The 12,645-nt window shown below is 44.2% G+C and overlaps 1 protein-coding gene across 1 annotated transcript; it reads right to left on the bottom strand.

The window, feature by feature from the left end:
- Window positions 1-6,968: 6,968 nt before the first annotated feature.
- On the bottom strand, window positions 6,969-11,914 carry LOC108241805. Its single transcript, XM_017426228.3, has 3 exons — window positions 11,780-11,914; window positions 11,603-11,664; window positions 6,969-9,676 (listed from the first exon to the last, which is right to left on the bottom strand). The coding sequence occupies exons 1-3, from the start codon at window positions 11,806-11,808 to the stop codon at window positions 6,969-6,971; spliced, it is 2,799 nt and encodes a 932-aa protein (XP_017281717.1). The 5' UTR covers window positions 11,809-11,914.
- Between the last annotated feature and the right edge of the window lie 731 nt (window positions 11,915-12,645).

Below are 12,645 nucleotides of genomic sequence, written 5' to 3' on the forward strand. Positions count from 1 at the left end.
AGTGGGGAGTTTTGTAAAATAATATGCCATTGATGTAAACTGTTTTTGTTGCTTGGAGGAAAAAAAAAAAAAAGGCGTACAACAAAAGACTAGTTTCATGTTTTTATGTAGTGGCTGCTGAATGTTGGGTGATTGGGGGGAGGGGGGGTCGAGGAGCAGACAGACGGACGGTTCTCCGTCGGAGGGAAGTGAGAACGTCTGGCTGCAGAGCCACGGAGCCAGGCGGGCCGCTTCAGATGGGCTGCCTCTGCGCCGCAGGTGGAAAAAAAATTGGCCTAATTGTTTTTTTTGGAGTCACATTCGCCACTCCCGCTGATCATATCATTTACACTGAGGGGTGGCAGCTTGCCATCGGCGCTAATCGCCCCCACCACCCACCCCCTGGAGAATTTAGCCAACATTAGATTTGATGGGCGGGGCTTAAAGTCTTCGCCCTGCATCAAGATTTGGTTTGTTTAAAAAAGCCCTAAGTTGCTGGAAGAATCCTGCCATTAAAGGCAGTCAGGCCTGACTTGGTGTGTGTGTGTGTGTTAGCGAAACATTTCCTGAGCAAGTGGCTGGATTCTAATGACTCTCAGCTACTACCACACCAAAATGTAGCTTAATATCTGTAAAACTGGCTAAATTGCAGCCATTTTGGTGTTTTTTGTTTGTTTGTTTCTGATCAGGCAGACGGGTAAACCCCTTCCTCAGAGTTCACAGCCGTTTAGGACCTAGCTGGACGGCACCAGAAAGCCCAACACCTGGAGGATCACCCCAAGTGTTGTCCGAACACTGTTGGAGTTGAGAGTCCCAGGAGTTTTTCAGGCTCTACTTTATTTCTTTTTCTTTTTAACCGGTTTTTAGCTCAATTAGTTCCCTCTTTTCCCACGCTCTGTGAGTCAATGACGGGCTTCAAAACGTTATCAGAACGTTCCTCGTGACGGTTGTTCTTTAAAGTTTAAATCAATGAATAGAAAAGAAGGAAAAAAAAAGAGAAAGACGTTCATCTCTTTGTCCCCCGAGGTTAAACTCTGACTCATTCCCTTTTAAAAAGGCAGTGAGGTCAACAGAAACGCCGATCGCCTCCGCCTCGTGAATAATGAGGGGGTGGGCTCGGCTGTCATCCAGTTGCCGTGACGACAGGCAGCCGAGGCCACGCTGCTGCCTCCGGTCAGGACAGGAGGACAAGTGGATGCACCTTTATCCCATGAACCCGTGTTGTCTTCTCCCCAACATTTCCAGCGTGCTTTAAGTCTCGTGTGAATTAATCCAACATGGAAGCTTTTAATCGTTGGCACATGATCTTTAGGCACCCAGAGTTGTCGCTTCTTAAGCCGTTAAGAGAAAAAAAAAAACAATCTTTAAGGTCAAGGATTTACTTTGAACTTCTTGACGCTCGGTTTTGTCGACGCAGCTGAGAAAATTCCAATTTGCAGTTTTTTTATACGGAAGCCCAAAGAGGACAAGTTATTTTAACGACAGTATTTTGTAATAATGAAGCTGTTCAATGATGTCATTATTTTGACATAAAGTGTGTTTTCTGACGAGGCTGATGAAGGACAAGTGGTGTTCTCTGGAGATTATTACTAATAATAATCAGTATCTTACCTGCAGTTACTCGTAGTAGATCACGTGACTTTAACAGGTCATCAAGCCTTGTTTTTGCACCAAAGTCATCTTGAGAAAATAAATCTTCTTTTCTTAACATAAGATGGACCTCTGTTCTCTACGGAAGAGGATAAGGGCTACAATAACACAAAAAAAGTCAAAATTCTGTTTTTTGTTTTTTTTTTGTTTCCTCTGTGGCCCTAATCCTCTTCCATAGTTCTCGGCTCGTGTAGCTCCGTAGTCAATTTTGTCGTATTCGAACTTCATACACACGAAAACAGTATTAATAGTAGAAATACGTGACCCATGCTGCAGTACGAGTGAAAATATAGATTTTTGCCGGAATTCAGATTTGCGTAAAAATAAAGACGTTATCTAGCAATCCCGGTAACTAAAGCAGCAAATAATCTTCCTAATCTAAAAATGAAGTTTTCCTCTGAAAAAATTCCTTTTCCTTTCCTTTGAAATTTACTGGTTTCTCTGCCGGCTGAGAAAGTGCCGGGAAATCCCTTCGTATAATGTTTAGGTGAAGCTCGGGGAGATTCATCTTTTCAAATATAAGGCTGAAGACGTCGCTCCGGACCGATAAAACTTGATTTTCTTAAACAGATGCAGCTGGTTGCCAGGTGAGAAATCGCCTAATTTCAACAAACTGTCTCATTTCGAAGCTTTAGAGGCGGAGAATTTTAAAAATAATAACTTAATATTGAAAACTTTACTCATTCTGACTGATCTAGGCCGAACTGGTTCACATATCCAACCATTACCAGCGTATTCGTGCCCATTTATTGGTCGTTCTGGTCACTGAATTAAAACGTACGACACAAAAACATCGCCCTCTGCGTATCTGTCACGTAAAAAAATGTTTCCGCTTTGGTTCATTTCCACATCTGCTAAGTGCTTTAAAAAAAAAAAAAAAAAAAACCCAAGCAGCCGGTGGTGGAAAAGTCCCGTCAGCTGTTCCACGGGGCTGGAAGTGTTATTTTTATGGCTTTACGTCGTGAGCCCCCTGGCTTTCTCCGATCATGTTCGGTCTTTTGCTGCTCCGGGTTGGCAGCAATACAGGAAGTCCTCCCGTCTTTATGACTTCCTGCTCCGGCGCGGGCCACGGGAAACGCCGCCGGATGTAGGACACGGAGGCAGCTTTTGTTCCCGAAGCCGATGTGAGAACGTTGATGGCGGCGCTGAAAAATGACTTCCTTCCCACAATTCAAACTTTCAATCCAGAGTGGGCGTTTAGGGCGACTATAAGAGCAGCTCTGGAGCTGATTTTTTTTAGATAGTTTTCTGTTTTCTTTGGTCTTTGACAAACTTTTTCCCCCCCGCTGTCGGCTCAATAAGACGAGTTTACGCTCGGATCCAAATGTTTGGATCTGACGGCCGAAGCATCTGGGCCGCGAATGCCACAGCCGACGCAACCATTTTCCAATGTATTTCTGGCTCCCCCTTTTCCCCTCGCCGCCCCCTCTTTCACATAGTGTACTTAGCCAAACAAAAAGCCTTTCTCTTTTGTGCCTTTCTCCCTCCTCTTCCTCGAACCCCCACCACCAGCCCGGCGCTCAGCCCCTCCGCCTTTGCCTGGCCTCGTGAGACACTCTGTTCGCTGCGATCCTGGAAGCGTCCGTGTTACGGGACGCGCAAAATTAGCTCCGTCGCTCCGCAGCTGGGTGGCAGGTCTCAGGAGGAGGGAGGTCAAAACCATAAAAAAGAAAAGAAACAAGCGCCACAAGGAGAGTGTGAGGGGGGAAAGTGAGAAGGGGGAAAAAGGAGGAGGAGGAAGTATTTCGGGGGTGAAACTGGGAGGCCTCTGTGCTTTAGTTTTCCTTGAAAGCTCAGTGAAAAATCCGACACATGGTCCAGAATTCCCCTCACAGAAAGAGAATCAGGGGGTGGAAGGCCTTTTCCTGTTATAAAAAAAACCCACCATGCTGTCTGTTATCACGATCAAACTCGCCAACATGGAGGAATATTATTGGGCTGCAGTTTAAAACTACCCCTTAACTTTTAGAGAATTTGCTTTCGAGAAGCAGGACTTTCTTGTAATCTTTTAAAATGATATTTATCTGTAGTTGTTTAGAGTTTGACAGTTTCTCTTTAGTTTTTTTTTACTCACTTTCTGTCCTGTCCTGAACAAGACAACATATTGTGTGGAGTGTTCCTTAAAAACATGAAGACCAATGGACAAAAAGAGGACAAAGGAAGTGTCTGACCTAGAAAAAAAAACTTATACAGCAGATAGACTGCCTTGAGGAAAAACGATAAAATCCAGTCCTGACACAGAACTCAGTTAATCTTCTACTGTATAACACATTTTCAACTATCTCTTAAAGAATCTCCTTGTTGGCGCTAAAATATTATTTTATGTCTGGAAAAACTTATTTTATATAGATTTAATTAAAGTAATTAGAGCAAGCTGGATTTGTGAAGGCTGCTAATGACTTATTAAAAGTACTAGCTAGCTATTAGCTCGTGAAGAAATTACTAGCTAGTGTTAGCTAGCAATTCATTTTAGCTAACAACTTTTTAAAAAGTATTAGCTAGCTAAATAGCTTGTATAATAGTTGCTAGCTAGTTAGCTAGCTAGTAATTTTACGAGTCACTAGATTTAATTTAAATAAATATGAGCAATTAGCAGCCTGCCACAATGCTAGCTAGCTAGAAACTTTTTTTTAAAGTACTAGCTAGTTAAATACCTAGTAAAGACTGTACTAGCTAGCTAAACCTCCAGTAAAAAAGTTAGTAGCTAGTACTTTTGTTAGTTGCATTTTATTTCAAGATTTAATTTACAGTAGGTGGTCCTTTTTGTGTCGACACAACATTGGCTCATCCCTTGAGTTTAGGAGCCTTTTTATGCCTGAATGATTTTTAGGTCAAAGTTAAGTGGCTTAACATAAATTTTAAAGAGTAATCCTTTGAAAACGACTTAAAATGAGTGGAAAAACTCAGCCAGAGTTCAAAGTAAAAACTTTGAAAGCCCGTCAGGAAGCCTAGAGAACTGTTCAAACCACTTTAAACAATTACAGAAAAGAGTCAGGCTTCCTGAAAGGCAGAAGAAAAAGTTTGTTTTTGCACAGGGGTGAATGCAGGGAACTGTGTGGACCTGGCACTCAGGCTTCACGAACAGAGGAACTTTAAAGGCGATGGCGGGCCTACGCCTCGACATGCCCGCACACAGAAACCACCTCACATCGTAGCACCTTAAAGCCTCTCGGCTCTATGGGAAAATGGAGGGCCCTGTTTTCCACGGGTCCTGGGAAGACGAGAACGACGGTGATAGTTGTGGGCTGTAGTGGTGGGTGGGTGGATTGGGTGGGGGGGTTAATCCAGTGTACAATGTCACTGGTAGACCCCCCCCCTCCTCTGACATTCTCGTCTTGCTTTGGGGGGCCCCATTCGCTCGCTGGATTGAAGCGGAGACCTGTTTTTAAAGTGGAGAATGGGGNGGGGGGGGGTCAGGTGGCGTGAATGGACCTGCTGTCATCCGAGTTTAGAGCTGGGCCCCTCAAATTTAACACGTGACTGGGTAGGATATGTTTTTCTTTAAAAAAAAAAAACAACATAAAAAGCAAAGGCAGAAAAAAATGAAATAATAATAAAGAGTACCTGTAAGATTATATTTAATAAAAACGTTTCATTTGGCCGTAAAGATCTGCAGGAGCCCCACCGTCGGGATGCTGGAGCACGAGCGCTGCAATGTGCAGAACATTTCCTGTCCGAGAGGAGACGTAAAAATAAAAGCCTGTCACCATCTAGTGGACAAAACCGTGCTCCGGGTTTGAACCCACGTCAGCTCAGCGAAGGGGCGACCCGCTGCAAACCGAGTTGCTGCTAACGAGGCAGATCAGATTGGCAATCGAATTACTCGAATCTGAAACCGCATAATCACTGCCTTGTGTAATCTGTCCGTGGAGCAGAAACAAGAGACGGACGCTTTAAGCAGCCGTGGAAGAAAATCTGTGTCAGGACGCCCAAACAGTCACTTGTCTGCTCGGGAATGAGGCCACGGGGAATGGGAATTCAACCGATTTATAAAAAGCAGCGAGGGCGACCTCGCTTTGTTTTCCCTCGTCTTTATCCGAGATCTGAAAGGAGACAAAGAAGTCAAACTCAGACGGAGCTGTTGGACGTCTGTTCACATCACAAGGTTTCATTTGCTGGAGGCTGATGTTTAAAAAAATAAATAAATAAAAGAGTTGAAAAGAAATGCTCCCATTAACAGCAGGTGGTGATTTAAAAATCGTTTCTGGTCATTTGCTCGCGGAGGCAGATGACCGGGTTTTACAACTCTGGATAAATCAAGAATAGCCAACAACTTCAAAGATATCAGAGGACTGCGGGTAAAGCACGTTAATTTAACCTCCAGGATGAATCTCGCAGCAATAGTGAGACAGATAAACTTGTAAATTTACTTTATAAAACTGTGCCTCTGGCTCGTTGTTTACCAGAGACGTGGTCAGGAATGAGCATAGTTTTCTTTCAAACCGCCCCGTGACGTTCTTTTACCCCGTGCAGCTTTTCTTTAACGTCCTGTACCTTCTGTTTAAATATTTTTTCATTGTTTATTGAACATTTTCTTTGTGACGAGCTCCTCCATACTTTTCATTGCCGCATTGTTAAATAAATCGAAGATCAAAACAAAAAGGAAGTTCGATCTTTTGTTTTACTTTGTTGAAATCCAAGTAGGACCTGTAGACTCCATATTCCAAATCAGATTTATTTACTTTGTTAAACACCTTCAGACCCTGCGGTGGACAAAGGAAGTTCAGTTAAACTTTTGGGATTTTCTTCTCTGCTGAACAGATCAGATCCTTTTAATGACATTAGTTCAACATCTAGCGAAGTTAAAAAGATAAATTTTTGGTTCCTTGGGAGATAAATGTAAAGAAATGTGGAATGATTCTTTAAGTTTATTCTCTCTTTACTAAATAAGTTTTCTACTGAGGTGTTTTAGTGGGTTAACAGATTATCATACCGTCATGTCTCCACTAAAACCTTATTAAGAAAATATTTAGACATTTTTTATGAACGAATCTGTTGTGGTTGGAACAAAGACTGAAACCAATCTGAAAAATGATATTGCTCACTAAAATACATTAAACTTGTTTTTAATTGTTCATAAAAACTAAGTAAATCTTACATTTTTTTAGCCTAGTTGTTTAGAAACACGGTGTATCCATTAAAACCAAAAATCTAAAAAAAACTTTTTTAAATGCTGGTTTACATTTAAAAATGTGTGAGATTTTCAACTTGTTACACCACCACACGGACGTTCCCAGAGACGGATGTGTTCTTTTAGTCCAGGTGTCGTCACAAGAACAAAACCAAAAAAAGGCTTTTTCCAACTTTTATTGGGTTTGCTCTGACCATCGGGGACATTTCTACTGTGGATCCAGATGCGAGCGCGTCACTGACTTAAAGAAGACGCTGCCAGTAGACTTCCGGAGGTAATCTAGCTCCAACAGGTTTTTCCCGGCTGCGTGCGACGACCCCTCGGACAAACCCGAATCCCCGCTCCCGCTTCCTTCGCCGCCGAAGAATAAATCCAACGTTTCCACTCCGTCGTCTGCTCCGAACTTGGTTTTCTCAACACTTATGAAGTCGTCCTCCTCTTCGTCGTCGTCGTCTTCACGACTAGCTTCAGTGCTAATGCTTGCGTTTCTCCCGCTCTCAGATTTTAAGGTCCAGCTTGCTTTTTGCTCCTCCTCTGCCGCCATCGTCACGTTCGGGAAGTAATCCTCGTCAGTCGGCGCGACCGGCAGCTGACCCGCAGCTCTGACGCTGCTGAACGAAGCACTTCCAACAATGTCGGCGTACGTGACGGCTTTCACCCGGGGCCCTCTGATGATGGCTATGTTTCTGGTTGCATTAATGACGGTGTATCCGTTCAGCCTTCTGCTGCTGGCCGACTTCACGCGCACGCCGCTCACGGTGCTGCTGGTGGGCGTCCTGAACACGGTCATCTGCTTCGCTGTGGTAACAAGGCCGTTGACGTCACCGTCGCTCAGCTTCCGTTCTGCTCTCGGCGCAGTTTCGAGGCGCCCTGCTGATCTCAGATAAGATGAGGACAGTACATCGGAGGACCTGATTGAGTTTTCCTCTGCACGTGTCCAGCTCGTGTTCCTTTGAGCCTGCGCAGGCCGGAGCAGCAGCTGAAAGGTTTGGACCATGTTGGTCCGGTCGTCAGGTGCGGGTTCAGGAAGGGGTTTGCTGTCCTGTGTTGTCTTCAGGACCGGTTTAAACCCGTCGCCGCTCGTCTCATTCGGACTCACCGGGGCGACGCTGACGCTTCTCGGCTCTGGTTCGCCTGTCCGGTTGTAGTGTCTGTGAATTCGCACACGTTCTGGTCCCCGGGTCTGCGAACGTCTCAGCTTGAAACCTTTGAAACCAGTCTTGGTTGGAGCGCTTGGTTCTTGAGGTAAAGCTTTGGCGCCCTCAAGTGGCCGAGTGCCAAACCCTTTGAGACCAAATCTTCCCTTGTAGAGGCTGAAATGCTTCTCGAAGGAGTTTCTGTTCGTGCCAGCGACGCTCTCAGGCGGCGGGCGCCCAAAGGGCTTAAAGCCTGTGGTGAACGGTCTGGGAGTAGAACCAGATGGGGAGTGGATTACCGGAGCAGGTGATGAACTCTCCGTCCTATCGGGTTTTGCTGGTGCAGTCGTTGTGGCAGATGCTCCCTTCAGTTCAAAGCTATACTTTGGAGACAAATGAGAGTACAGATTTGCAAATTTGAACTGGTAGTTGGTTCCTTTATCAAGAGTGGATTGTTGAAAATCAGACTTTTTGTTGGGAGGGGGACCAAGATGCGTCACAGGGTTTGCAAACCCTCCGAGGCGACTGATCCTTTTTATGGACTGTCCTGGTTTGTAGCCGCGTTCCGGTTCTCCTGAGCTTGAGTTGACCTGGTCCACCGGAACAAACGTCTTCCTGCTGGGTGTGTAGCGATCCTGTGCATGCAACGGCACCGCAGGGACAAAACCTTCCAAATGTTTGCCTTCTACCGCAGCAGGATGGAAAACGGCTTGAGGGGGAGCTGTAGTGACATGTCGGGATGGATATATTCTGATCCGGTGTCCGGGGAACTCCTTCCGACCGCCGGGGTCCTCCTTGACTGGGTGCATTGTGGATAACCGCTTCGAATCCAAACCAAATCTGATTTTTTCCTGTGCGACAGCGGGGCTCCGCTTGCGCTCGCCAACGCCCGCCCATCTAACCACTCCTCGTGCTTCGCCCGCTACTGCGTTGGACTGAGTCGGAGAGTCCTTGAAAAGGTAGGACAGGATATTCCTGTGTCCCAGCGTCTCCCTGCTGCTCGCAGGGAGTTGGTTCTGGGAGAAATCGGCGCCGGAGGTCCGCTCTTCTCGGCTGGGGTTCCCGTGGCTGGGCGATGCGTCGCGAGGAGCGGCGTGACCTCTGAAGATGAGGACGTTGCTTCTCCCACTCGATCCACCCTCGGCCTCGACTCCAGGAAGCCGGTTCGTTTCCCTGTAGTCACTGTAGCGCCCTCTTGTGGTTACAGGTCGAGCTCCTTGGAGTCTGTTGGTCTGGGATGGAAACGGGGAAGATTTTCCCAAATTTTCATCTTCACCCACCTTTGACGAGCCCGTTGTAAGCGCGGTATCATCGTAGTCGGATGTCTTAGTGTACCCGTTGTCCCGGTTTTGTGAGAAATAATTTGAACTGTGAAGGTTTCTAATGTTCTCTTCTCCCCTAGGGGGAGCGTACTCGTGCTTTTTGGACTGCCGGCCACCAAAGGGGTTTGGTCCATTCGGAGAGTTTCCGGTGGAAGTGCGGCTCGCTGGCTCCAGTCCACTGCTCTGCACTTTGGTTATCCTCACTCGAGGTCGCCCGTTATCTCGGCTGTTTTGACTGAGACCGAAGCCGCCTTGGGCGTACGGCGCAGGCTGCGGCCGACGGTTAATGAATGACAGAGTCTCCCGAGTGTTTCCACCTTCGTCAGTTTTGGTTCGAGCCCCGCTGTCTGCGGGTGGCGGAGCGGCCGAGAGGGGGGCTTGTTGGCCGTCCGGAGCACTCAGCGGTCTCAGAACGTTTAGCTTCACTCGAACATAGCCTTGAGTTAGTGTGGGATGGACTGCGAAGGGAGCAAAGAAAAGAGAAACAATAATTAGGGCCTGTGAAGAGGAAAATATTTCACACAACCTGACAAATGATGGTGTGACGTTCATGTAGGGAAAGTAGTACAAAAGGCAACATGTTCAATGCTGCAACTGAGAAGTGCATTTTAAATTTTTTTTTAAACTGATGTTTGGACCAGGGCAACAGATTTAACTGGTAATATGTCTTAACCTTCCCAACCTTCTCTATCTCTATCTATCTTTGAGGGCTTCAGGAGGGTTAAAAATTAACTGGTATCAAGTCAAAAACATGACCTGAAAAGAACATTTCAGAAGGACCAAGATGTTCAGAAGTAGAACTTGGCTGCACAGTCAAATCAAAGGTTTGAGATTAAATTTGTAAATAAAAAAAACAGGGATTTCATTAACTTTAGTTCATCATTAAAGACTCTGAAAATTGACAACCATCAGGCTCTGTTGTGACAGTGCATTAAAAACAGACAGTTCTGCAGTGAAAATCACTGCGTTGCCTCATTAATACAGAACTGTGCACGTGTCGAGTCATTCGTCCATGTGTTTACATTTTGCCTTCAAGGCCTTTTCCAGACTTTCTTGTAAAGTCTTTATCGACCGTTTTTCGGGCTTTCTGAAGGTCGTTTCCTTGGGAGTTTGGCTAATTGGTCACTCATTTTCAGTCCAACACCTGACCGTTTTCTGATAACCAGATTTATTTTGTGTGTTTAAACAACTTAACAGTTGACCTATTAATCGTTCGGGCATTAAAAGGTTTCAGAGCTCAAGAAAAAACCCAGTTCTGTCTACATATAGCAGACAACACAGCAGAAAACTGTTTTTAATCAAATCTTTAGCCAGCAACCAAGAAAAAGCACTAGATATGCATTAAAAAAAATAAAAAACTTCTACACTCAAAAAGTACCAGCTAGTTTATTAGCTAATTAATTCTTTGACACTTTTGTTTTGTGGGTTTTTCAATACGACACCGGTAAATTCAGTTTAAGAGCTTTTTTTTTTAATACCTGAATGATTAACAGTTCCGAATTAATAGCTAGTTAAAAGTACTAGCTTGTAAGCTAGTACTTTAGTTACTTGTTAGCTGGTTAAAAGTACTAGCTAGTAAGGCAGTACTTCAGTTAGTTGCTTTAGCTAGTGACTTTACCTAGCTGCTAGCTAAAGTGCTAGCTTGAAACTGATACTAGCTTGACACAAAAACATAATTTGTTCACATTTCTTTAAGTAAATCTTTCAAAACTACCTAAAGTTATAATGGACATAAATGAGCATTTTAGCATTGAGAAGGTGATGCTAAAATGCTCTTTGGAAACAAAGAGCTATTAGCTGAAAACCTGAGATACAATAAATGATCAGCTGAAGGATGAAGCACCTATCAGGTCCTGAATCCGGTGTTTTAAAGGTTTTATTGTTCCTTAAAGATCTAATTCTCAGATACGGTTGATCTGCTGCAGATAGTTAGTAGTCCTGAGGCTTTTTTTTTTGTCCTCCAGTTGTCCATTTCCCTTATTTTTTAAAGACGCACACACTGCACAACATGCTGTCATGGTGCAAGGACTGGACTGAACATGAGCCAAGAAGCAGCCGAAGTCCAAAGAAAGACCATCAGAAAAGACCGGAGAACCACTGATCGGGAGCACTTAAAAGGATCACAAAAGGACTATTTATGTGCCACTTGTTTATATAATCTTAAACAGCGATGAACAAGATTAATGACACTAAATTTAATTCTGTAAAAAAAAACAGCTTGTTTAAATTGGTCAGACAACTTAACAATGACATTCATTGGAGGAAAAGTAGCTGTTGTTCAGAAGAAACTGATGCTGTTTTCCACTTGTCCGGTCCTTATAATGAGCAGCGTTTCAGGAAAACTGCAGTATTTTTTTTTTTTTTTGGCAAACAGATAATCTCACCTTTCGCTGCGCTCGAACACGCGATAAACAACATGGCGGCTGCACAGGTCGTCACCAAGAGTCTGGAGAGAGAAAAACACGCAGGAGGTTCTGCTGTCAAGACCGACCACCAACGCATTTCAAACGATACGGTGCCAAGCGTAAAACAAACAAAAGGTAACAAATGTCAGCATTTACCTTGAGTAGAGCACTAAATTGTCAAACATGGCTGACAGCTTCCACTCAGGTTTGTTCAGATTTCCTAAGAAGACCTTAACATGAGGTGCAGGAACGTCAGCAGGCCTTGTTTTTTAGGTCCTGCAGGGCAGCTGCTCTACAGCTCTGCTGCTGCTGCTGCCGCCGCTGATTGGAGCCAATAATGTTCAGCTGGCTGCAAACCGTCTGCTGCCTTTAGTCCTCTCTGGTCCTGGGATCAGTCCATGGCAGAAATGTCCTCGTCTCACTTTTTGTTTTCCTTTACCGGAGACAGTTTCATTTCATTGAATTTCTCTGCCTTTATTTGTTCCTTTAAATGTTCTTTTTTATAGTTTCTTCCACTTTTATTCCAGGCTTTCGAGCATCAAAACATTTGACTATCAGGATTAATGAGCTGGGACTTTTATGTTTTTTGAAATATTTACCTTTATTTACAAAACTCCATTAAGATCTCTTCAGTTGAAACAATGTTCTCTGAAATCTGCTTCACTATATTAGCTTCCTTTGCTACTTTCAGCTACTGTCCTGTTAATTTTAGCTTTTGGCTAGTTTTGCCAATTTGAGGTTTTAGCAATGGTTTTGCTACATTTAGCTTTTAGCTACAGTCTCATCAATTTTAGCTATTAGCTACAAATGTGCTAATTGTAGCTTTTAGTTATGATATTGCTCATTTGAGCTTTTAGCTGTAGTTTTGCTACATTTATCTTTTGGCTACTATCTTGTTAATTTGAGTTTTTAGCGATGGTTTTGCTACATTTAACTTCAGGCTACAATTTGCTGATTGTAGCTTTTAGCTGTGGTATTTCTAATATGACCTTTTAGCGACCGTCTCATTAATTTTAGCTTTA

This window comes from Kryptolebias marmoratus, linkage group LG7, assembly GCF_001649575.2.
Source record: "Kryptolebias marmoratus isolate JLee-2015 linkage group LG7, ASM164957v2, whole genome shotgun sequence".
In the NCBI taxonomy this organism is placed as follows: Eukaryota; Metazoa; Chordata; class Actinopteri; order Cyprinodontiformes; family Rivulidae; genus Kryptolebias; species Kryptolebias marmoratus.